This window comes from Planococcus citri, chromosome 1 (genome assembly GCF_950023065.1).
Source record: "Planococcus citri chromosome 1, ihPlaCitr1.1, whole genome shotgun sequence".
NCBI lineage: Eukaryota > Metazoa > Arthropoda > Insecta > Hemiptera > Pseudococcidae > Planococcus > Planococcus citri.
Window position 1 is genome coordinate 18822615 of NC_088677.1, and position 27378 is coordinate 18849992.

Below are 27378 nucleotides of genomic sequence, written 5' to 3' on the forward strand. Positions count from 1 at the left end.
AACTCGAACCCTCGAACAAATTAACGAAACAGTGACTTCATTTTCACTTGAAATTGACCTAAGATACACAACTGCTCAATAAGCACTGGTAGATGCATCGGTGAATCCAATAAGCTGTTGAGCAACGACATTTTCTTTATAATAAATAGCACCTTGCAATTGAAAACGCTAAATCATTTCAATACACCAACAAAGCACTAGCTAGCTCAGCAGAAACCATTTCATCCCAATCTCGACCTTCTCTCCATAAAGTCTGCAAAATGATTCTTGCTCGAACAGTTACAGGAGCCAGAATACCTAAAATTTCAAAAGATTTTGGGAACATCCGACAACATTGCCATTTTTGTAATCACATCAGGTAAAGGATCCAATTTCATAGCAACACAAAGTGTGTCACTTTTCGTACACCAAATCAAACTGAGAACATAAATGAATTCTTCACCATCTAAAACTTCATTATTTTGGGGTTCAATTAAATCCAAATCTATCGTGAGAATTGAGTTTCCAATGAGATTATCCTCATATTCATTGAAAATTGTCTCATAAACCAGTAATTTTCTTGCATTGGCGCAATTACCCTCACACTTTTTTTGTAGCAATTTTGAAAAAAATATCAATTTTCTATAAGTTTTTGTGTCATGAATACAGGTCTGACAAAAAATGTAATTATATGGATTGAAAGCTGGTGAAATGTGCTTTCCAACATGTGTAACAACTTTTATTTAGCACTACTTGCAGTGTTGCCAGGTGTGCCCATGTGAAAAAATACCATTGGTTTTCATACAGAAACCAATGGTACAAAACCATATAGTATTTTCGGACACATTTACCAATGGTTTTTTACCAATGGTACAAAACCATTCCTTTTAAAAACTGGAGTTTTCATCATTTCTATGTACCAAAATAGTCCATAATTGCTAAAATGCACTTTCCCAGTAAAATGAAGCACTAAAATTCCATTTTGAAATTTTTCTAAATTGAAAAAATTTGTGCCCCACGTAGGGTTCGAACCCACGTCCTCTGCATTCCACCCATTTACCATTGGTTATACATACGGCTCTACCTACTCGGCCACCTCGCTCCATGAAGAAAGGGGCAATTTTTGAATTTACATGCATGTTAAAATTGAACTTAGAAATTTCTTGTATAGAACAAACTTCATCAATTTATTTATTCAACACAAATTTAAAAATTTCGGAGAAAATTAAATAATTTCTACAGAATAATTTCATTCTAATAATACCATTTTGATAATTTTTTTGTAATTTTGAAGACATTTTTACATTATTTTAGGCATTTTTTGAGAGAATTTTCCTCAAATTTTTTATTTTCTTTACTAACTTTGATCATTTTGAAATGTTGTAGTGGTATTTTAAGCAATCTTTTGTGAAATTTTTCAACTATCAAATCATAAACTTGGTTTTTTATTTAAAAATGCGTGATAAAATAAAAATTTTACAAAATTTTACAAAAAATTGTAGCTCAAAATACCATGACAACAGTTCAAAATGATCAAAATTGGTAAAAAATACAAAATTTGTGAATAATTCTCTCAAAAAAATGCCTAAAATAATGTAAAAATATCTTTAAAATTACAAAAAAATAATCAAAAAGGTATCCGCTTTTCTTAAGCATAATTTTATCACATTTTTCTTGCATAAAAATAAAATTTCCAGAAAATTACTTGAAATTTTGCTTTTTTTACACTTGAAAATCTTGTTTTGCCCTCCTTTTTGAGAAAACTGCAGTTTTCCAAAATAAAACTAATGGTTTTCAAGAAACCATTGACTTTATACCAATGGTTAATTAGAAACCTATGGTGAACCATTGGTTGAAGTTTTGAACCAATGGTTTTTACTTATGGTAAACTGATAAACCATTGGTGATTAAACAACCATTAGTTTTTACTGTATGGTGAATGTAGGAACCATTGGTAATTTAAAAACCATTGAGTTAATACTAATGGTAAGCTTATAAACCTATGGTAAACCATAAGTATTACGAAAAAACCTATGGTATTATTGAAAACCAATGGTATTTTTTCACGTGGGTGGGGATTTATCCCCAAAAGTGGGTATTTTACGCTTTCCATTTTTGGCTGCAGGGAAAAAGTGGTGAATTGCCGTCAAAGTGTGAAAATTAGGGATTTTTCTGTATATTTTCACTCCTAATTACCACAAATCCATTTTTGTTCTTGAACGATGCATATAAAATAGCAGAAAAGATAAAAATCCTTGAAAAAAAAAGCAAACTTACCTTTAGCTATCAAAACATCCTATTCAACTTACTGATACATCGACGATTCGGGGATTATTTCACTAAATACGTAATTTCCAAGGTTTTTTCATGGTTTTTTCAGTTTTGACACATGAAGTCAAATGGACCATCCACTCACACGGCAATTAAGCACGTGTTTGTGTTTCTCATGTCAGTAATTAATTGATTATGAATATGAAATAATGTAATGAATGACCGGTTTTAAGAATTAGGATTATTTTTGAAAATTGTAATTTTGGTATCTATCTGGATTATTTTCAAGAACGTGTTCTTCAAACTTTGAAGTTTTTATTCATCGAAAGTATACCAACTAGAAACAAGATATGAAGATATTATGGACTTGAGGTACGTATGTACAATGTACATGCACGTATTATGAATGCTTCATAGCTTCATTGCTTCGTAATACTTCTTCGTTTACAACTTTATTTCCTATACACAAATGAACTAAATATTATGCAATTTCGGCATCAGATCATTTGGTTGAATTCCTGAAAACGATCGACCCCAACTCCAACGTACTGAGAAAAATTCAATGCGATTGAACAAAAACTACTGCAATAATACAAAATGTCATCAGAAGATAGGTACAGCAGGGAAGAAATTATTGGAATTGCTCAAACTACTCCATTTTCATTGATTATTGATGGTTCCACTGATCGTACGAAAATAAAACATCTTGCTGTTATAATGAGATTTGAAAAAAATTTCGAACCTGTGGATGCATTTCTAGGATTATTACCAATCGAAAGTGCAACAGCTAATGGTATTTTCAATGCAGTCAAAAAATTTATGAACGATAATGGGATACCATATCATCAAAATATGATAGGTTTTGCATCGGATGGCGAAAATACTATGTTTGGCTGTAACAATTCTGTATCAACGAAATTCAAAGCAGAAATTCCAAATTTATTTACCATGAAGTGTATTTGCCACTCGCTCTCACTTGCTGTAAGTGCTGCTTCAAAGCAACTCCCAGACTCCGTGGAATCGCTAATCAGCAACATTTATAACTACATGAAGGGTAGTTCCAAACGTCAACTTAATTTTGAACTTCAACAAAAAATTCTCAAAATAAAACCTCTTAAAATCCTGAAGTTATGTCCTACTCACTGGCTGTCATTAGAAGATGTGTAGATAGAATTCTTGAACAATATGACGCGTTGTTCAATTACTTCAAAGCTGAGGCTGAAGCAAACATACAAGCAGCCAAAGATATTTCCATACACGAAAATGTACTTGGAGTTTTTGCAATCCATCTTACCTACAGTTGTTGGAAAAAACAAGGAGTTTCAATCTGAGAAGCCCAAATTACACAAATTGTACCATAAAATGGCTACTATGTACAAAACAATTGTAGAGCTGTATTTGAAGCCGTCCTATTGTAATAATCAAGATGAAACAACAATTCAGTACAATAACCCAAAGCTATTTTCGAAAACTTGAAGAGGTTTACCTATAGGAACGGAAGTTATGGCAAAAACCCAGATTCTCAATCAAAACTCAGTGAACCTTAAGACGTTTGGTGTTAAATGTCTCAACTTCCTTATTGAATTAGCAGGTGAAATCTACAAGAGGTTTCCATTTAACGAACCACACATTTGCATGTTGAAATTCATTAATTTTATTGATCCTAAGGAGATTAAAAAAACAGTTTCCATTGCTGGGGCAGCTAAGCTGTTTGGACAACAAGCAAAAATTGATTATATCAAAGCAGAAACTGAATTTCGCGAATTGAAGCATCATTTCCAAAGTAATGATATTAAAGATGTGAAAACCTTTTGGAATAAAGTGAGCCGCGTAAAAAATGGAGACAAACAAGCTTTTCCGAATGTACTTGGCCTCGTAAAGTTTATTCTAACGCTGCCCCACAGCTCAGCAGCCTGTGAATGGTGCTTTAGTCAGATAAACTTGAATAAAACGAAAACATGCAACAAACTGGGGACTACAACTTTACAGTCGCTGTTATATGGTAAGAATTACTTACATATCAATAAAAAGTCCTGCTTTGATTCCGATGTCTCTAACATGTTAGCATATCATAACAATGACATGCACAGGAATGTAAAAAACGATTGAACTGCTGAGAAATATTAAAGAAGTTTTGTTGACAAATATTGTTATTATTGTTCCTTTTTTTATACTTTTAAAAAATTATTACCCTTTGACAAACATTATTACCTGTTGTTTCGTTTTTTTAATACTTTTAAGAAATTATTATCCTTTGACAAATATTGTTATTATTGTTCCTTTTTTTATACTTTTAAAAAATTATTACCCTTTGACAAACATTATTACCTGTTGTTTCGTTTTTTTAATACTTTTAAGAAATTATTATCCTTTGACAAATATTGTTATTATTGTTCCTTTTTTTATACTTTAAAAAAATTATCATCCTTTGACAAATGTTCCTTTTTTTTGTGTTAATTCAAAAAATATCCTTTGACCAGAAACTGTCCGAAGTTATCCAAACTGGCCCGACGCTTGGTAAAAGCTTTCAAAAGTTTGTAGTTTCAACTGTTTCAAGAAACAAAACACCAGTAATTTTGATGTTCGAACCAACTCAATTTTTTGCTCAAATGTTTTCTGTATATGTACGATGTAACGCATAACACAACCTGCTTGGAATGCTTTTTCAGCTTGAAATAATGATAAATAAATTATGAGCCATTTTTTTTTCAGCTTAAATCCAGTCTTTTTGCTGTGCCATGCTGTGCTGTGCTATGCAAGAGAAACAAGAGATGAGAATGAATTGAAAGCAAAATGTCTCATTATTTTCAGGCACTATATACGAGGGGCAATCAAAAAGTAAGTTACACATGGCTGTAGATTTTGAACGGATGGACATTTTTTGACCAAACTTGGAGGAAATGTACTTCAAACATCCGACCAGACCTGACAAAATTTATTTTGCATTTGGGTGCGTTGTTCGTATTTTACAGCGTTATTAGTGAAGTGCTGATAATAAACAATCGTCCAAAAATGATATTCGAGAAAAAATTGATTTTTTAAGCTGGAAAAATAGAAATTTATCGAAAAATTTATTGAGGACCATTCCAGACATGACGTACAAACATTATTTTGATTTAAGCAGCACCTAAATAAAGTTGATTGTTCAGTGATAATCTGCTGAACGTCAGCCTTCCATGGATGAGGCACTCAGCACCAGAAATTTAAAATTTTGCAACAATAACAAGAACAATTTACAGCGCCAAATCACTTCCTAACTAGAAATAACATTACTATGATATGTTTTGAGTAATTCTTGATGAATTTTATCCGTAATTATTGCAACTACCAAATTTTTTTTTCGACCAAAAACCACTTTTGGACGATTGTTTGTTATCAGCACTTCACTAATAACGCTGTAAAATACGAACAACGCACCCAAATGCAAAATAAATTTTGTCAGGTCTGGTCGGATGTTTGAAGTACATTTCCTCCAAGTTTGGTCAAAAAATGTCCATCCGTTCAAAATCTACAGCCATGTGTAACTTACTTTTTGATTGTCCCTCGTACGATGAAATGTACTTAATATTCGTATATAAATTAAAGGAATTCACATCGTTTGTTTTTTCACGTGTATTTTAAATAATTTGGGAGATTTCACGAAGAAATATGGTTCTTTTTCATGTGTACTTTACTTAATTTGGGAGATTTTATTAAGAAAAACAGAAGTGGAGATTTTGGGGATTTTTCATCGATTTGTTAAACATTGAACGGGGATTTCGTCAATTTTGACCTGGCAACACTGATTACTTGAACATCCTTTTTTTAAAATTAAAGTGAAACAGTTACATTATTAGGGGGTGAAGAACTTAGATGGAATTTTCTTTCATTTCTACACTCTGTGTAAAGGAACATATTGTGATGCGATTTGGTCAGGCTACAATTTTCATCATTAGAAACAAGTAACCAGTGCTGCTTGATGCATACCTCATGTCCTAACACGATTTTTGGGTGACTGGTGGTAATACCCACAGGTACCTCATATATAATTCTTTTAAAATGGCCTTAGCAGTCTGAGGACTCAGTCGAAATAAAAAAGCAATTTTTTTCAAACACTTTTGAGCCAAAAATGCCGCAGGTCCAATAGACCCATTCGCGTATATTGGTGTTATGTGAATATAGTGGGTGTCTAAGCATTGTTTATCTTGTGCAAAAGTAGTGCTGGTACACCATGGTGAACCTGTTGGAATGGGTAGTTTGACACGCTCTTTGTGTTCAATTTTGTACTAGAAGTTTTCTCTCTCTAGACGTTGACTTTTTCTCTGGTCACATTTTTACTTGTAATTTCTAGTCCTTTTCTGTAAATAGTATTTCAATGTTGTTTGTTGAATAAACATGGAAAAAGTCTTGTGCTTTTTTATTTTGCGTAATATACAGAGTGGCGCAATAGTCAGTATTCCGAATTTTCACGTTTAGTTTTTCATGAATAAATCAAAAACTAAACGTGAAAATTCGGAATACTGACTATTGCGCCACTCTGTATCATGGTAGCAGACCATTACACTGAGAAAATTTTTTTTTAGTATAAATTATCATAATTTATAGTAAACGTGCTCCAGTCTTGGCATTATAGTCGAAATTACTATAACTATAGTAAATTAAATACTATATAATGTATGGTAATATTTACTATATTATAGTATTTTTCAATATAATTATAGTATTTCATTTACGATAGTTATAGTAATTTTGACTATAATTCCAAAACTGGAGCACGTTTACTATAAATTTATTGTAATTTATACTATACATTTTTCTCAGTGTAAAGTATTCACAGAAGTATTTTTCGAGTTCAGAAGTTTGAATTCAAGGTGAAAAATGTTTTCAGAAAAAGGAAAGTTTGGTTATTTGTATAATATAAAGCCATTCGATGGCAATGATTTTTCCACGAGGAAAACTCGTGTGTTATCCCTTCTGGAAGAGGAAGACGTCGCCGAAGTTCTGATGGAAGATACTCCCAAAGACCTGAGTTACAGAAAGGCAACGAGAAGTAAGAATAAAGAGGGAATTGATAATTCCATCTACTAAGATTGGAACCGCCATAACAGCAAGGTGAAGGCGATTATCATGAAGTTCATCACCGATAGTCACCTCCAGTATGTGGCAGACAAAAAAACTGCTCGAAGTATGTGGAAAATCTCATGAAAACGTTTCAATGGAAGAGCATTGTACATCAGGTACTAATTCGAAAGAGATTGCTTCATCTCCAGTTCCAAGAAGGTGCTGATTTGACTGCTCATTTTGCTGAATTCAATCAGTTGATTGCGTAGTTACGTATGGCTGGTGGGAGAATTGATGAAGTGGACACTGTTTGCCATCTATTCCTCACGATGTCAGATAGTTATAATGGTGTGATTTCATTACTGGAAACTTCATTGTTGGAAGATGATGATAAATTGACTTTGGAATTTGTGTGTTCGGTTGCTGGATCACAAAATCAAATTGAAAGACAAAGTGAAGTCCAAACCTTCAATTTCGTCGTCGGAATCGAGTTATTTCATGTTTTCATGCCACAAGTGCGGCAAAGAGGAGCATAAACGTTCTGAATGCACCGAAAAGGTGAAAAAAACATCCAATTGAAAGGAAAAAATGTCAGATCCGAAAGGAAAATCATCTGGTTCGTCGAACTCCTAAGATTTGTTGAATCTTGTGCATTTTTTTTGTGTAACATATCCGGCCATCATAATTTTTGTACAATTTTTACTAATATGAGTGAGGAAATTTATTTATCTAATGAATAAAATCTTGAAGATACCATACATTTTTGGAATCCTGAAAGTTCATTCTAAAAAATTATGTAAGTTTCATGTTAAAATTTTGATTATTTAATATAGAAAAGTTGAAATGAAAATTAGGTATTTAGGTATGAGAGATGACGTTCTAAAATTGCTTATATTTCTAAAACGAAGCAGAAATTCAGGGTCTAGACTCTTATTTCAGCAAACTAGACACATTCAGCATTATTTTAAGCTATACCTACATCATCGAATTTCAATGAAACCAGACTAGGAAGTGAAGAAATTTGAGTCATATGACCGAAATCTAAGTATTCCTTGAAAACATCCGAATAGGCTTTATGAACAGCTTCCAACCTCCTTCTTTCTGAACTAATCAGAATTTACTTAGCACTTCCAAACGAACCATACAACTGAGAAATACTTTCCTTCACAGGCAGCCAAATAACAAAATTCCCTGACTCTTGGTAAATCCGATAAACTTACTTCAAAATGTTTATTGATCAAATCATACTCCAAACGAGTCTCTTGATTTAATTTTTCTGGTACCCTATCCAATTCATATAAATGATTAAATTGAGCCGACAATTTGTTATTAGACAACCCACAAAACGAACTAAACAAAGCATTTTCAGAAAGAAATGCAGTTTTTCTGACAGAACCAGAAATAGGCAACGTTGCTCCTTTTAAAACAAACTCAACATACTCACTGCCTAAAAGCACATCAACTGTATCATAAGGTAAGTCTAAAGATTCCGCAAATTGATAGGGAAAATTACCAAAAATATAATAAAATGAGTACCATATTCCAATGTTTTCAAACAAAACAGTAGGCTCAGTGGAGTGCCAGATGAAGGATACCCGAGACTTTTCGAATATTACTACCCCCCCTCCCTTGTAGAAACAGTGGTGGGTTGATCTTCAAAAAAAATGAACTTTCAAGAAAGCTTTCAATCTACTTTTTTCAAAAAGGTGGAGTATTCAATGCCAAAATAATTTTTTCCATTTTTTTTTTAGCATTTCATTAGTCAGAAGCTTGGGGCATTTGCTTTCTTTACTGATTTTATTCATCCCCCTCTTCATTGAAATGATTCATTATTGCTTTCAAGTAATTAATTGGTCAAAAAAATTGAGCATTGCCTTTTTTTTTAATTTTTCAATTGACGAGCTGCCAAAAAGCTGGCAGCGTACATTTGAATTTTCTCATTTTCCCAAAAGAATTTTTTGCTCCTTTTTCCTCCTGCGAATATAATTATGTATGTATGAAAACTAAATTCAATAACCAATAGAAAAAAGTAATGTGGCTTTTGCCATCTTCATCATTATATTTCTATGAATTTTCATAATTTTTCAGACATTTTCCAACAGATCCTAGCGTTCAATTACCTGTATTAAATATTTTAGAGAATTAAAAAAATATATCTCTTCTATTAACCTGTTTCCATCCCTATTCCCTTACTAGTTGGCATATTAATCCAGTCACTGGGAATGGATGCGTTTCAGGGTACCAAGAATTGAAAATCAAAATGTACAACTCTATACATGTTAATGTTAGTAGAATACACCAATCACTAGTATCTACATCGGAATTCTTCGTCAGCATTCATGAAGCTGAGCACGACAGACATTTGTAGTTAAACGTAGGTACACAAATGACAATGGAAGTCAACCACTGCAGAGTAAATCTGACTTTGTTTAAAATATTAGAATTCAAATGACATGTTACACCACTTCAATGTGCATTGCACAATTAGTAACTGATGATTATAACAAAGTATTCTCGATCGTATTAGATGTTGAAATGACTCTTCAACGAGCAGTATTCCAAATACCTGCATTTCGAAGGTATGAGTAAATTTTCAAATTTGGTTCACTGAAACAGCACCCCTCCCAGCACCTGAAATAACAGCACAACTAGAAAGACAAAATTCACCATAAAAATACCCACAATCTTGAACCCAAATAAATAATTGAACGTTTGTTTGTTAAAAATCATTGATTTTTCATTTATCTAATTTTTTTTTATTCATATTTGTGATTGAACATGTAAGTATTTGTGGTCAATGCCATCTTTTCATTTTTTTTTCTCTCAGAATGAAAAATTGAAGAAAAAATATGGGAGGAAAATAGAGAATTAGCACCTCACCAAAAAAATACCATCTTGAGCCCAAATACTGTCTGAACGTTTGATTGTTGAAAAAATCATTGATTTTACATTTATTCATTTTTTTTAATATTCAAGATTGAACATATGTACCTATATTTGTGGTCAATGCCATCTTTTCATTTTTTTTCTCTCTCTCAGAATAAAAAACGGAAACAAAAAAATGCAGGAGGAAAATAGAGAATTTCATATTCAAGATTGTACATGTATTATTTGTGGCCAATGCCATTTTTTCATTAATTTTTCTCTCAGAATGAAAAACCGAAAAAAAATTCAGGAGGAAAATAATAGAGAATTAGCATCAAAAGCAACTAAAAAAAAATCAACACGTATCGACCCTCAATTTTAGTTCGTTTTTGGAAGCGAATTAACACACAGTTCGACCAGCACCCCATTTCCTTTCACTGATAATACCTATCTGAAAAATCGACTTGGAAATTTAACAAAATTCGTAACAAGAAAACCTCAAGGAAAAAGAGAAATAACTTCGACGTTTCCAATTTTTAAAAATGGTGGCATTAACAGAGATTTTAGATTTTTTTTCAGAAGTCAAAATTCTGAAAATTATGAAAATATTTCAGAAATATGTATCAGAAAACCAACTGGTTGGAAGTTCAATAATTTTCACACAAATATGAATCAACGGATCAAGACTCAAGAATTGGATTCAACAAAATATGTCTCCTTTTTCCAGTAATTTTATTTTCTTTTTTCAATTTTAATTATTTAACACTTTAATTTAATATTTTATTGTCGTGGTAGTGTTTGTTTTATACTTGGTGTCGATAAAATCAGAAGATTAGACTTCATGGCACCAATTATACAGGAGTTTGCTTTATCCAATACTTGGCTGATATTCAGTTTTTGTTGTTTTTTTTTTCAAATTCCCACAATCATTTTGTTCACGATTATTGTAAGAATGGTTTTATTACATTACAACATGTAAGATCAAATTTACAGAAAGCTGATATTCTGATTAAAAGCAGGCATCATAATTGCATTTTGGAGAAAAAAAATGTCACTTTCAAGGACCAGTATTCTTAAGAAAAAAAGGACCTCAAAGTTACCAATTTCTAATAATTATGAACATCGACAGATCAGGGCAACCACCTCAGGGTAGCCCCATCAAAAACGAAAAACATCGCCAGAATTTTGCAACTTTCTCACAATTCTCTTCATTTTCTTACACATAGACATTTTTTTTTATTATTTTTTTTTCAGAGAAATCACATTATAAATAAGGACTGGAAAAAGATTTTCTGAAAAAAAAATACAAACTTTCAAGGACCAAAAATTGAAAATAGTGATCAGTGTTATGATGCCTGCGATAAAAATGTTCTTAAATTACTGTACGAGTAAATATGGTAGGCAGTGAAGTTGTGGATTGAGGTAGTGTACTTCGACTCAAGTTGGACGAGTACTTGTATTGTACAGCCTACCTACTCGTACTCTGTTCGGACGCGAGTAGCAAAGCAACAAAGGCGCTTGAGCATTAGATTTTCGGGCCTCGCGACTTCTCAAAATCGTGCATAAGCGCTACGAAGATTTCTTTGAAGCTCATCACAGTGCCGATGGCGAATCCAAACGCTCCTATGATCAACGAAATGACCGCCATTATCGTTCGCCATTTGAATATGCCTTTGTGCTGATTATGTCTCTTCGAGATGTCCGCCAACGGCGTGAATATCAATGCCAAAAACGTGCCACCGATCGCACCCACCAATGAAACAAATAAGTCCAGATGTGGAATTATCTCCGCTGTGAGGACTGCAAAAACAAAACATGTGTAGATATCAGGCTCAGGAGTATGGTTCGTATAAGGAGCGTGAAAATGCCCTTTTAAACCTCATTCGATTAATGCAGGCAAAAGTCTTAATTTTTGAATTTAGATTCAATATTAATTTCAATTTATAGGCCAGCTCTCAGAAACAAGCTGCAGAATCAACAATAAAATCATTCCGAATTTCCGAAGAGATCTCATAATTTAAATCGCCTTATGGTGTCATCGGATCCATTTATGATTTAGGCATAGCCATAATGAAAAAAACGGCGACCAAAATCCTGCTGGGTTACCCTTTGACTATTTCTCAAAAAATAACCTCAGACACATGTTCAGGAGGTTTAAAAACATGTATTCATGATACCTCAGACCACTGTGGCCCTAACCCTGGTCCTCAGCTCTTATAGCAATACCAATAAGTCTGCGGCGAGACATGCAGATGCATTACATTTGCACAAACCAGCCTCAGATGTTCAATTTTATGATATCAGTTGAACTTGACTCCTCAACAATTATATGATCATCGATCAGACAGACGTTATACATAAGGTTTGTTTACGTACATGTGACGAATACTAAAACAGTTCTCAACAAATATTCGTTGATGTGATTTCCGCAATTGAATCTGGCGTTCATCCATTTGTTGAAATAAGGTAATATTAATAAAATTGGAATGAAGAACTGCAGCGAATACGTGCACAAAATTCCAATCGTCATGCAAACGATTACCGCTTGCGTCAACCTGATGACCAAACACAACACAAAATCAATCTTTGAAGTACAATCTACTGCTATAAACCTAAAAGCACAACATTATAAGTATGTAGGTAGGTACTTTGCACGGGGTTTACTTTTTTTTCTCAGCAAGAAAAAGAACATAGAAAAAAGAAAAGTGAAGCGTCGTCGATATGGAGCATACTTACCAAAATCATCAGACCATTGAAGAAGTCATGAAGGAAATTTGTCAAAGTTTGACATCTCATCTGTATCACTGAGAGTGAGTACCTATTACGTAGGTATTTATCCCTACGTTTGATTAATATGTACCTAATTGTTGTGCCAATCACCAGGGAAAAGGGGCAATACTCGTATCACTGTGTTAAGGAGTAACTACCTCTACTTTTCTTATCATAATGTAGTATCTTTTAAGCCGGCTTGCAAATATTTCGTACGCTGATGTACTTAGACCTAGAGGAGTTGATCTGCTACGCAAAAATAAAACGACGTAGAGCGAACCGTAATGAAAAATAAATTAGGTAAATACCGGCAAAGTACCTGCCTGATAACGCCAATCGCAATCTGGGCCCTAAATCATAGTGAGATTACTCACAGATTATCTTTCGCTTCCAAGTTCAGTGTTAAACTCTCTCTGACGGCATCTCCGTATCTGAAGTAGCCGAAAAATCCGACCACTATTATCAAGAGTACGACGATCGTCAACGATAGATTTAGAACACCGAAACTTCCCAGAAACTTTTCTTTACGTTTCATGTTCTGTTGCAGTGGTAGAACCTGATACAGAAATCCGCAGCTTTAGGGTGATTGATCCATTTAAAAACACCAAGGGCTGGTTCAGTTAGGTATTTTTTCTTTTGTCAAATTGGACTTACCAAGCTTATTCCTTCCAATGAATAGACGACAACTCCAAAACAAAGAGGCAAATCAGCCCAGTTGCCCATCAAACGACGCTCCGAAACGGCAACGTTCAAGCCAAATATGCTGTTATATAAGATGAGAGCGAGCGCCATGAAAATGGACATATTGGCCAGAGTGGATAAGGGAGCGATGTATTTCAGCTCCCTGATCAACGCTGTACCCCAAACAATCGGGAATATCATCATCATGAGCAGATGGATATCTATGTGAATATTGTAACAGGAGCATATCTGTGAAATGTACAACGACACACAAGCTTAGTCGTTCGCAGAAGAAATAAGTCTAGGGTACTTTTAGCCAGCTTACTCAATCAAGTACTTGTTGCATACCTGATTCAACGATTGCGATAAAAATAAAAAATACACGCAGCAGAATCCTAATTGCGTTAATATGATGAACAATTCAATCGACCATCTGAAATGCCCAGAAAACAAGTCTAATGAAATAGGTAATTCACCCCTCTCGCATTCGCATTTCTTACCTAATCCATTTCGACATTCTTTTGAATATACTTGGTCCGGTCTCGAATGCAATACCGATCGTGTCGGGAAAATTTATCGATGATAGATTGTACTGTTGTTTAAACTTATTGGCCATCGTCACCTGGCGAATAATAGTATATTACTTAATTAGTATAGGTAAAGCTCTCAGTGCCTCACTGTTTAAAACAAGGGAACTGTCTTTTGACTTAAAAAAAGACAAATCGATGGAATGATCAAAATAAATAATAGGTACCTAATGAAAATGACAACTGAAATGTAATTCTTTTATTATTCTTCAAAAAGGCAACATTGCTAAATTTACGTTCAATCCAGCGCGCTTTTCAGTTTCTTACGTGTAGCTGTAGACTTAGCTCATTAGCTCCGTGTGGCCAGCCCCGACCATGTGGGGGTGGGGGTCGAACGTTTTCGTTTTTTCGTAATGTAATGTTAAAATTTTGATGTGTGTTTATTGTTTATAATGGGTGATTTAGATGCTTTAACACCACCTGCCATGCAGGTGAAAGCAAAACGGGTGGAAGAAAATTTAATTCCTTTGAAATCAAGAAAAAAATATATGAAAGCTTACAATGAATTTAAAAGTTATTAAAGAAACAATGCTACAGCTCGAATCAGTGAAACGGTTATGTTGTGTTATTTTGACGATTTATCCGAAACTATGAAGCCATCGTCGTTATGGTCTATCTGTAGTAGATTAAAATGTACTATAGGACTATATGAGAAAATTGACATCCGGGATTTTTCTCTCGTAACTAAATTGTTAAATCAACAAATGAAAGGATACAAGCCTAGATCCGCAAAACCGTTGAGCGAAGTTGATGTTAAAAATTTCATATTATTGGCTCCTGATCAACTCTATCTGGCTACTAAAGTAAGTAAATATGAGTCTTATGATTTTGGGTTTGGAATATTTCTGCTGTTGGCCAAAATTCTACTCGTTCATCTACCGAACTCCAAAATTCTACTCTCACATCTACTCGTTCATCTACCGAACCATTTGTTCACTCTGCTTCTGCTCGTACGTGTACTAAACCAACTGTATTCTCCGCTTCTGCTCATACATCTATACTAAAGTTGAACCAATTGTACACTCTGCTTCTGTTCCTACATCTACCTCTACCACTACCACGCCAATAGTAGGTACAATATTTTAGTAAATTTAGTACACCTAGGTTGACCACGTGTCTTGAATTTTCAACATCAACGTTCGAAAATACTCTTCATATTTATTTCAGGTTGAAATATTCCCAGTGAGTTCGTTAACATACCGCAAGAAAGAGCAAACCTTCCTCTGCAAAACAAGGATAGAACGAGTTTTCTAGAAAAAGGAGTTCCCAAGCTACAGGGCTTCAAAGAGAGGTACCTCAGGTGAGTTATACAAATTTTTTCAAAGTGAAAAAAACGTTCAAAAATTTTTTTTAAAAATCATTCAACGAGTTTACGAGGCACATTTGGGTTAAAATTACAGTCCCCTTCAAAATACTCCTCCATCTAAGCGAAGCACTTCTTCCACCTAGCGATCCACTTCATAATGAAACACTTTACCAACTCCCCTCGAGGTATCTGACGCAGCTTGGCAATAATGCTTGCTTCGATTCTGTCCAAAGAGGAGTTCGTAGAGTGTTTCATGAAGTGGATCGCGACCTGGAAGAAGTGCATTGCTCAGGAGGAGGAATACTTTGAACGGGATCGTATTTTTGGATGCACATGTGTCTCGTATGCTTGTCAAATAATTTTTTTGAAAGTTTCAAAAACATTTTCAAAACGTACCTGAGAACCTCTCTTGAACCCCTGTAGTTTGGGAACCCCTTCATGTACAGAACTCGCTCTACCATTATTTTGTAGAGCAAGGTTTACCCTTTCCATGCAGTAAATTAATGAAATTGCTAGGATTTTTCAGCCTGAGATATACCACATCCACTCTGATCTTCAGGTACTTCATAAACAAAAAAATAAAGAGGACAATTGCAATGCCGAGACAGAATACACAAGAATGGATACCTACTCAGATCAAGGATTTGAAACCTCACATAATTATAATCAACAGTAGGGAGATAACAGTGCATTTTGAAATGATATTAACGACGCTGGACCAGAAAGTTATCAATATAAATTACAAAAAAATCCTGCCACAAATGTAAGTGATACTTATCCTAATATTTTAATGATTACCCATTGCTTCAATTTTTAAAAAATAACCATATTTTCAGGTGTGCTTTAGTATCTGTGGTTTGAAATCATCCAAAAACAACAAATCAGCGCGTCGTAAAGAAACTTTGTTGTATGGCATTTCTCCACTTCATGCATGGATTAATTTTTTGGAATATTTTGTCCATCAGCTATCATACAGGTGAGTATAAAATGAAAATTTTCATCCTACTATCTAACTGTTGAACATAAACTTGTTGAGATTTTGCAATTACTGTTAAGAAAGTTATCACAGATAGCGGAAACAATTCATTTGCAAGGAGTGGTACAACCTACTTCAAGATAGAATCATTAAAGTAGCACATACAAATGCATATAATCCTCAATCATCATCAGTTGAAAGAACCATGAGAGTAATCAGAGATAAACTCTGTACAAAAATTAATAAGGAGCATGATCCTTTCACCACACATGCAAACATGGTATAAATACATTACTGAGATAGAAAATGAGATTAACTACAGGCATTGAAGCCTGGGGCATCCCGGATACAATAAATGAAAAAATGCAGCATAAAAATCGGCCATTTGACTTTGTATATCATAAGATCTACTGAAAAAATTGGCTGCAATAAAACTGCCTTCGATGACAGTAAGAAAAAACTGGGAACATAAGCTGATGCCAGACGAAGATGTGATTCTAGATCCTAATGGTCACACGCAGGTGACTGCTGATGGAGCATGCTCCAGAAACAGCGACAAAGATGCAGTCGCCGGTATTGGTATTTGTTTCGCCCCTGAATTCAAGAAAAAATTTTTGATGCGAATAGGAGGAAAAGGAATCTTCCCAGTTTCACAATTTTGAGGGTTTGGTAATTTGAATGACGGTAATACTGCAAGAAGATTTTTTGAAGATCCGCAAAAAACGTCAGATATAACTGGATTGGATATCGATATTGTCACCATGATTTAGAAATACATATCACAATCCCAATTAACTCTAGTCAAAATATCAGAGGCCAAAAAATTTGAATTATATGCAAAAAAAACTGCGCAAGCATGCTGGTGGTCAGATTTAAGCACCTGGTCTACATTAGAGCACCATATCCTTAGAAGTACAAGAATGTGACATTAGAGCACCATATCCTTAGAAGTACAAGAATGTATCAACAATTTTTGAAAAAGCTCGTGCTAATTGGTCATCATTATGGTAGTTGATCATTTAATGCTGATACAGGATACTTTGGCTTGATGTACATCATATGCAGGTAACATTGGCCTGCAAAATCATTCAGCATTTCAAAATGCAGCTGTATCAAAGCAAACAGAGATGTCAGAATCTACGTAAGTATTGGTCTGATGGTGACTTTATTTGGTGATGCAATTTATTGGAGAACTATGAAACAAACTCACGTAGCTTTGTCAACAATAGAGGCCGAATACATCACCATGTCTCTGGCAGAAAATGAGTTAGTTTGTATAAGAAAGATGATAGTGTAAGAGAATACTCAAAATCGACTCAATTATTCCCATTATGCACAAGGACTGCACTTCTGCAATTAGCGTTACAAAGTCAGAAGAGTCGCAGTCTCTAAAGCATCTGGTAAACCTGTCCTATCATTATATTCATTTCGAAGTTGCACAGAAGAACTCAATTATTAGATGGATTAGCACTGAAAAAAAAGGACATTTCTATCGCGACTGTCCCGTGCCAAAACGATAATGCAAGGTAAATCCTGACTCAACTTCATCTACCAGTGCATCTACAATGGGTAAGTAAAATAAAATACGTACAAAAAAGAATGGTAGGTACTAATAAGAGCAATTTTCATTATAAAGTAGCTCACCAACAAGGTCTACTTGTAAATTGTTATAATTATTTAACGTATTGTTTTAAATAATTATAATTTAGTATAAGTAAGTATGATGGATGGATACAGGTGTTCATAACGCAATTTTAAGGGAAACGCAAATTATCACGTAAGATTACCTATAAAAATGAGAAAAACATTTGAAACGAGCTGTTTTGAGTGATGTGTTAATTTATACCTATTATTTTAGAAATTGATTCAACTTCTGTAATTGAAGGGTTCCTTTCCAAGTCGGCCTAATTGTAAGTCCATTTTTATCATTTTTGAGTTAGCAGCGCCATCTGCTGGTACAGGTCGGTTAACACCTTTATCACCTTGTCCCAACACCTGGCGTTACTTTTTTCGCTCAGGAGCGCTGTTTTGCCGGCTCGAAAAAACAGCTGATTATTCCAAAGTGGCCTAAATCATACATTTTTTAAGAATTTGTATACAAGTGCGGTTGTGCCGTTTTTTTTTTTCAAGTTTTTCAACGATTTTCGAGAGACGAAATTTGAAGGTGCTTCGAATGAAGTTGTTTCAGAAATGTATTAAATTAATGATTCGTGAATTTTTTTTTGAAAAAACGCGTTTTTCAGCTCTTTTTCGAAATTTTTAACATCAGATAATTCCAAATGGGCCTAAGTCCACTTTTTCTGACTGTTTGACGCGCTCTGGAGCTGAAAATACGCAAAATTAAAAAAATACCAATACGGTACTTTAAAGCAGAAAGATCAAGCTTCACAACCATATAATCACATCATTTATTATTGAAGCGGAAGGGCGAGAAAAACACTTATTTGTGTTTTTCTCGAAACGAAAAAAATGGACTTGGGCCGACTTGGAAAGGAACCCTTCAATTACATTCTCTTATCAAAATTCAATTTTTTTTTTAATAAGTAATTTTTTATCATGATTTAATCGAATTTTATCACGATGACTTTTTATTTTGTACCATTGATTTTTTTCTATTGAAACTCTTGTAAATTTTTATTGATATTTTTTTAAATCTAATTTTTACTTTTACTGAGGTTTTCATAATGATTGTTTATTATTAAGTAATCTGTTCGAAAATTATTTTCTTTTATTTGTAAGCTTTTTAATTGAAACTATAGAGACCGGTGGCTGATTTGGCTCCAAAAAGAGACAAATTAGACCCCGTAAAAATAGAAAGAATAAAAAGTTGGTATCATCATTCATGTTGTAGATACATGTACAGCAGATTCTAATATTTAGGTATTATAATCCAATTGCTGTGCTTATTTACTTTTTTATTGCAGAATACGAGAAGAAATTGTTTGGTGAGGACGAGATGAAAAAATTCAATTCTTTCATAGGTGAGAACGGTGTCAATGCGAGGAAGAAAATGGCAAAAGCAGCGTCGCAGACGAACAATTCAATGTGAAATTGACCAGGAAGAAAAGAAGATTATTATTATTTACGCAGATTCGAGCGATTGACTTTTTTTTTATAAGCTATAGACATTAAGTGTGTTTTTTTTTACAAATCCAATACCTATCAATAATTTTCAAAAACTACTGCCGAAGTGAAGTGTTAATGTTTTTTTTACGCGGATTTTCAAAAATTTGGTTTTTGGACATTATTTTTTGAATCATTCGCTTTTAAAAATTTTAGATTTCAGCCACAATACTTTCAAAATTAAAAATCTCTCTTTAACATAAACTCAGGATACCTAGTCCAAAATCGATTTACAAAAGCTGCTGCTCTAGGTAATAGATTCTAGAGGATTTTAAAACTGCTAAAATTCCACCTTATTCTTGAGGAATCGCTACTGCAATCTGTTTTCTTATTAAAAATATGAACTATGTTCGATTTAAAATACCAGTGGCATTACAACTGGTATTTTCAGTAGAAGCAGTTGTAAAAATACCACTGGGAACTAAAAATCATCAGTGGTATTACAACTAGGACTTCACTGCTGGATTTTGGCAGCTCCGAATAAACGAGGAGTTGAATTTTCACGTTTGAAATGGTACAAAACGACCAATAATTATCATATGAAAAAGGAGAAAAAATTTATTTCAAAATATCGACCCCCAATAGAAAAGTGATAGGGCAACTTTGGCATTATTGAACTTTTATCGACCATTGGGCTGGAATTTGTCAAGAATTTGGAACCACGTATGGTTTTTTCATCTTTTCTTCGAAACGAGCATTTTTTAGCATTGAAAATGCTTAATCTATCGTTTTTTTATTTTTACAATGTTCCTATAGATTACACAGATGAGCGTTATCAACAATTTTGTACAGCTATATTTTCTCGCTATGAATAAAAATTTTCAAAACGTCGCTTCTTTTGCACTGAGTAGGTATAAGCTCTTTTTCTTTCAAGTTTTTTTTTTTTTGATGAACACACGTTGATAGCAGAAATAACGTTGAAGGAAAATATTACAAGTTCGTGAAGAACAGAATAATATTATGATCAAAATGATGTATAAATTGAGCTTGTCATCTTGGCTCATTTCTTACCAATATATATTGATTGTAGCACGCGATGATTCCGAGTATCACGACTAAAAAGCTCGAAAACACCAAACCTCCGTGTTTGAATGCCGATCCCATCGCCAGCATACCGCAGCCGATGTTACCTTTCAACATGTGAGTTAATGTTTCCCAATAACTGAAATCGAAAAATACCTAGGTAACAATTTTCAAAAAATGAGAACCTAAACAAAAAAGGTCAATGGCCTCCAAATTGTACGAGTACTACACCCAGCATTCATCAACCCAGATGATTCGATTAATAAGTAGGTACCCTCCCAAAAATTCATTATTCAATTCCAGGTCAATTTTTTTTTTTTTTTTTTTTTTTTTGAGGAGGCACAGATACTTTATAAGTACAGTGTAGGTAGAAAATGCAGCGAACCTTGTGGGTTTTAGACTTAGCACGTGATCTGCATTCTTCTTCGATCGTGATTGGGTTCCTGATTCTTGTTTTGATGATTTGCCCAACGAATCGTTCGTCAACATGACAGCAGCTTCAGCGTCTTTCGATTCGGTCGAATAAGGAACTTCTCGATCGCATGAAACGCTCATCTTACCGTTCTGTTTGCTTCTACGATGGAAGCTGCGCAATATATAGCATAAAATTTGATCATGTAACACGACACATTCGTAAGTAAATATGAAGCATTTCACCCCCCCCCCCCCCATACCCGTCCACCGGGACAATTTTTCTTTCAACGGGAACATCCTATCCTCTGCCCATTGAAACATTTTCAAAAAATTTCTGAAGACAACAATCTACTGCCTTTTTTCATTTTTCCCAAATTTGAGGGAAACATCATTTTGGGGATCCAACAAAAAGTTTTTCAATTGAATATGGAGTTAAATAGAACAAATTCCAATGTGGAAATGAGATATTTTCAAAAAAATTTCCTCAAGTTTGTGATTCAATCTCATTTTTTAAAATTAAGGTTTGAGAGGTTCCACGTAGTTTGAAGGGCATAGGAATGTTTTTTCGTGAAAATTATTTAGAAAAATTTTGACGCAAAAGCAAAGAATTTTCTTGAATTTTCATGAGTAATTTTTTTTCAGAGAAATCATTAAAATAAAGACTCAAAAATGTCTTTCTGAAAAAAATAACTTTTCGAGCACCAAAATAGAAAATAAAGACAAAATCAGTATAAAACTGATCAGTTACAGTGCATCCTAATAGTAAGGTCGATTCTGACTGATAGGAGGAGGGGGGGGGGGGTGAGAAATCATAAAGTTTTCAGCTGACCTGCCTAAAAATTCTCATCCATGCCAAATTACAACCGAACACTGACATTTGCAACTAGAAAACGTGTCAATTCCCCAGCAAATTTTTCAAGAGTAAATCAAAAGTGGTCCAAATGAAGCGAGAACAAAATAAAAGCTTTGAAAATTTCTCAATTCAGAAGTTGAAAAATCATCAATCATCATAATTGAAAATGTAAAATCAGTTTTTCTGGTTTCAATACCGACTTTCAGATTCAAACACAAAAGGAAAGTCAATTGACCCAAGCTTTAAAAATTTTTAAATTCAAATTAATTGAAAAAAAAACTTGTTCTTTGATGATTTTCCTGGATTTATTATGAATGAAAACTTATTGAAAATTTCAGTATCAGAAAAAGGAAAGCGAATTAGTAAGTTCACACTTTTTAGACTTGAAATAAAAAATTTTCAAGAATTTCAATTTCAGAAAAGGACTACAATTTGACCCCACCAAAAGAGGGGGAAATCTTTCAAAACTTCATAATTTAAGAAACAAAACAAAATATTGAAAAAATGATTCAAATTTTCTACCATTAAAATTTTCTGAATAATGCATAAATTTTTGCCAAGTGATTTAAGACAAGAAAACAGAACAATTTTGAGCGAAGCAAGGACATTTTTTTAATTTGTAGTTCAAGAAGTGGAAAAAAATTGTCCATCATTCGATCAGAAAAAATTTTCCAACTTTAATCACAACTTTAACTTTTTTTTTCAATAGGTAAATAGGGCTATAATTGTTTCAGGGAAATCCTAAAAACAAGGACTCCAAAAGGACTTCTCAAGAACCAAGATCAAAAATAGGGACCACATCATCATCAAAATAACCACCAGGGTAAAATCTACGCTCAGCAATTAAATACAAGTTGACCTACCTGATGAACGCTCAAATTTTCTCGATCAACCGCGAACTATCACACATAAGCCACCAGAAAATAACGGTTCAACTTTACATAAAATTAACCAACTCCGTACGAACGAGTACTTTAAACACTATCCAATGCACATAAAAAAACTACAAAAAATAATAATTAAATAGATTTTTATAAAAACCAGACGAATAAATCAAATAGCAAAAAAAAAAACGTTGATAACTCGTACTTATTATATTTTCCGACCGAATGAACGAAGTAAGTATAAGTAAGTAGGTAAATAAACTATATAGTTCACTCGAGTCTACGAAAAGTTTTTTCTTCGCTGGCGCTCGCTCATTCTTCCTCCAAGTATGAAAATGATGCGAAAGAACGACGCAATGTTGTGTGATGCTGATGATGTTGTGATTTACATAAGTCTCATTCGTTAAATAGTGAGTTTTATCTCGAAAAAAGTGGTTATGATAATGATTACACGATTATTCGTATAGGTACTTTAACTTATATATGTGTGTGAACGACACACCGGGCACCAGACTGATAAATTTAAAACAATATAGGTAGTTGGGTACCCAAGTACGAATACACTAGGCTCAACGAATTTACATTTATTAAGAAGTCGAATAGAGGAAGAAGTATGACCTATAAAATGAAAAAAATTAAACATTCCAACACAAACGCACTACGAGTAGGCCTAATACATACACATACGTATTAACACGCGTTCCTAATCCGAAAAAGTACCATCAAATAAATAATAAACGTCGCGCCGCTCCTCACCACGTGGACTGTGTGGTACAAAGTTCCATTATGTGTAGGTATTAGTTAGACCTATCTATTGTTATTGTTTGTCATTAAGCTTGTCCGAGTAATAGAAGGCCTAGTGATCATAGTCGCAATTATGTACAAATACAAACAAACATATAAATATCAAGATCTGGCATTTTTCCAGAGCAAGGTCGACAAGAAAAGAAAGGAAATGATGATTCACACTCTAAAAGTGTCTGAGATACTCGTAAATAGGCCTAGAGAGTAACCCAATTCTGAAAAATTCAAATCTAGATGCTACTAGTTTGTAATAGTAGGTATCTATACCTGCAGAGGCGCGATATTCATCATTTTTGAAAAAGCCAACTACATTATGAATTGGTATTGGATTGGTGAAAATCTGAAAATGGCGATCGTTTTAAATACCTCCAAGGGGTAACCGAGCTTTGAAAAAAAATAGAGAAAATGTATTTTTCACCTTGGAAATGGGCAGTACTTTGTCTTTGCAAAATGAAGAAATTTTGTCATTATGAATTTTTGTCTAACTTCAATGTTGAAGGGGTTAGAAATATTTTAAAACAAAAAATTGAAAAAAACATGTTTTTGACCTTGGAAATAGGTAGTAAGTGATTTAGAAATTGATCAAATTTTGTCATTATGAATTTTTGCTCAACTTTGAAACCGAAGGGTTCAGAAATATTTCAAAAGAAAATATGTACATATTTCAAACGAAACAAATATTTCTAGCTCCTTCAGTTTCAAAGTTGGACAAAAATTCACAATAACATAATTTGATCAATTTCCAAAGTACTACCCATTTCCAAGGTCAAAAACACGTTTTTCTCAATTTTTTCTTTTAACATCCTTCTAGCCCCTTCAATTTTGAAGTTGGACAAAAACTCATAATGACAAAATTTATTCATTTTCCAATGTACTGCCCATTCCCAGTGTCAAAAATTCGTTTTTCGCAATTTTTCATTTCAAAGCTTAGTTGCCACTTTTTTAAAAGATAAGCAACTTGTCCAAATAACGTTTTTTTTTCAAGTCGTACTCGGTAATCATCCAAATCTGAAGTTTTGGCATTCAACTCACCAAACACCCTACCATGTATGAGAAAGTAGAATCTTTCACAATTTTGGCCAAAAAAGGAAAACTTTTTAGTAGTTTGATGAAAAATATGAATTTTTCTTTTGGTAATTTCACATGAAGTAAAATCTTTGAAAATATATATCTATTTTTTTTTAATTTAATGAACTGCTAATTGTAATGTGAACTGGCACCCACAAAACTACGGTAAATGTGGAAAGACTGGCCAGTATGCTAAAATGTGCAAATCTTCCTCATCCTCATCCAGTAAACATCCGAAGGGTGTGGTTCAGTCGATTGGCACAACAGAATGAACAATGAAGTTGAAGGTACAGGGATGAGAGTATTTTCTGTATCAACACATCCGGTTTGAATTCGAAGGCAAGCGATGATGAAATAGTGCCGTGTGTTATTGGTGGTGTCAGTCGTGAAATGTTTATTGATTCGGGCTCTCAGTATTTGATAATATCCTTCAAAGATTGGTGCATGTTAGAGCAAAATTGGCAGTTTCAAGTAAAAGTCGTTACCTGTTCCGAAAATTGATTTCCATGATGGTGCGCAAAAAGTACATAAAATATAACATAGTGCGGTCTGTTTTGCTTGAAGTAATCTGCAATAATGTTGTTTGAGATCTAGAGTTGATCATTATTTGAGAGAAAATACCGGTCATTCTCGGGCATGTGATGCAAAAGCATTAGGAGTGCTACTTGTTGGCTCAAGTGCATCCTGAACATTGATAAAAGCTGTATCTGTTGGTCCAACCCCCCTGGGCAAGCTGAAAATTTTCAAGTTAACAATACCCATCAATGATGGTGTTACTCCAGTGATTCAGCCAATAGTTCAAATTCCATAAATGGCTTCAGACCTGTGTTGGAAAAGATCATCAAAGAAATGTTGGAATTGGACATAATCGAGAAGGTAGAAGGAGCGTCTCGTTGGGTGTCTCCAGCAGTGTTAGCACTGAAATCAAATAACTAGTATCATTTGTGCATAGACATGAGGCGAGTGAACGAGGCAGTTTTAAACAATAAGTAGCCAATGCCAGTCCTGGAAGAGGTAGAACTGGAGTTGAAAAATGCAACAGTATTCAGCAAGGCACACCTGTACAGTGTACAGGGGTTACAATGAAGTTGAATTAGACAAAGAATCCAGAGAAATCAGTACATTCTGGACCCATCTAGGCCTTCATTGTCACAAGCGCTTATGGGAAGGGTTAAAGTGTGCTGCCAAACAATAGCAGAACATAATGTAAAAATGTATTGCTGTTTTGAAAGGTGTTTTTAACTACATTGACAACTTTGTGATTAATGGTGAGACTAGAGAGGAACACAATAAAAATCTAGCAGCCTTCCTTCAACAATTAGAAGAAAATGGTTTGACTTTGAATTACCTGTTTCATTGTGACCATTTTCTCAGAGCTGGATATTATCTTTTCTTTTAGCGTTTTTCTTTTTCAAACAATTATCACACACAACTTGAAAAATTCATATTCATTCATATAAAAAACTAATTGTTTCAGATGTGAAGAACTAATGAAAAACTATTTGCGCGGGCGTCCAGTAAGTGTCACCGCTGATGGGTGGAAATCATCAGCAGGAGATAGCTACATGGGGGTGACATTCACCACGCCGACTGAAAACGGATTGCAAAGTGGCGTCCTTACTTGTACACCGCTGCCAGATCGTCACACGTCCGAAAATATTGCGACCCACTTACAAGAAACCATCGAAAAGAGTGGTGTTAAAAAGGCTGATATTGTAAGCATTACAACGGATAACAAGCCGAAGATGATCGCGGCTCAGCGAATATTCGCGGCAGGGTAGGACAGAGTAGTAGAATTTTAGTCTTCCTTACAAGCAAATTTTTAAAAAAATATATCTTTCAGAACTAAAATTGAACAGATCGGCTGCACTGTCCATAAAATACAACTAGTTGTAAGAGATGGGACGAAGCCCCGAGTTGTTAAAGAATTAATCGATAAGGTACTTTCACATTATTTCTTGACATGTAATATAAGTAAAACAAAAAATTTCTCAAACTCGAATAATTTTCTAGGTGAAGTCTGCGGTAAGTTATGTGAAAAATTCACACGTAGCAAGGAAAAAATTAGCGGACCTTCAGAGAGAACGCGGACAAACCCCCAAACAGCTCATTCCATATAACGATACCAGATGGAACACGGAGTTCAAAATGTTAAAGCGTTATCTTGAATTGAAGAAAGATGTTTGTTCGGTCCTGCGTGATGTAAGAATATAACATTACTAAATAATATTTTTTTAGAACCTAATATTTGAAGTTTTCGCCAAATTTTAACCCATTTTGAGAGGCTGCATGACCCTGTTTCAACAATCTCAAAAATCATGATCTAACTTTAGACTCGAAATTCATCAAAAAAGCTCGATAAACATTTTCATAGCAATATTCGACTTTTTCGCGTAATTTTAACCTATTTTGATAGGTCGCATGAACCAGTTTTAAAAATCTCAGGAATCGTCCTATTATTTTCTATTTAAAAATTCATCGATATATTCGACCTTTTCACGTAATTTTAACCGATTTTGAAAGGTCACATGACCCACTTCCCAGTTTCAAAAATTTTCAATAATCATAATCCAACTTTCTGCTTAAAATTCACCTTAAAAAAAAGAAATATTTGAGGAAAAAATTGAAATAAAAAAGAAATGAAAAGAAAAATGCTCAATTTGATGGAAAAACTACATGTAACACAATTTACTTGTTTACTTTTTCAGTCTTTTGAAGCAAAGCTATGTAGTTCC

At 33.9% G+C, this 27378-nt stretch overlaps 2 protein-coding genes across 3 annotated transcripts; one reads left to right on the forward strand and one right to left on the reverse strand.

The window, feature by feature from the left end:
* Window positions 1-1911: 1911 nt before the first annotated feature.
* On the forward strand, window positions 1912-3417 carry LOC135833963 (uncharacterized). Its single transcript, XM_065347799.1, is given in 3 exon segments — window positions 1912-1933; window positions 2752-2840; window positions 2842-3417. Coding segments are annotated over 3 exon segments (687 nt in total).
* Window positions 3418-11096: 7679 nt separating this feature from the next.
* Window positions 11097-23199, reverse strand: LOC135849684 (neutral amino acid uniporter 4-like). 2 transcript variants are annotated; one of them, XM_065370204.1, is made up of 10 exons: window positions 22977-23199; window positions 22751-22890; window positions 21006-21206; window positions 20609-20759; window positions 14106-14227; window positions 13954-14038; window positions 13579-13854; window positions 13299-13480; window positions 12532-12710; window positions 11097-11955 (listed from the first exon to the last, which is right to left on the reverse strand). In XM_065370204.1, the coding sequence occupies exons 3-10, from the start codon at window positions 21173-21175 to the stop codon at window positions 11681-11683; spliced, it is 1440 nt and encodes a 479-aa protein (XP_065226276.1). In that variant the 5' UTR covers window positions 21176-21206; window positions 22751-22890; window positions 22977-23199; the 3' UTR covers window positions 11097-11680. The 2 variants fall into 2 exon arrangements, with proteins under 2 accessions (XP_065226276.1, XP_065226277.1); XM_065370205.1 differs by having other exon boundaries at window positions 22751-23199.
* Window positions 23200-27378: the final 4179 nt, after the last annotated feature.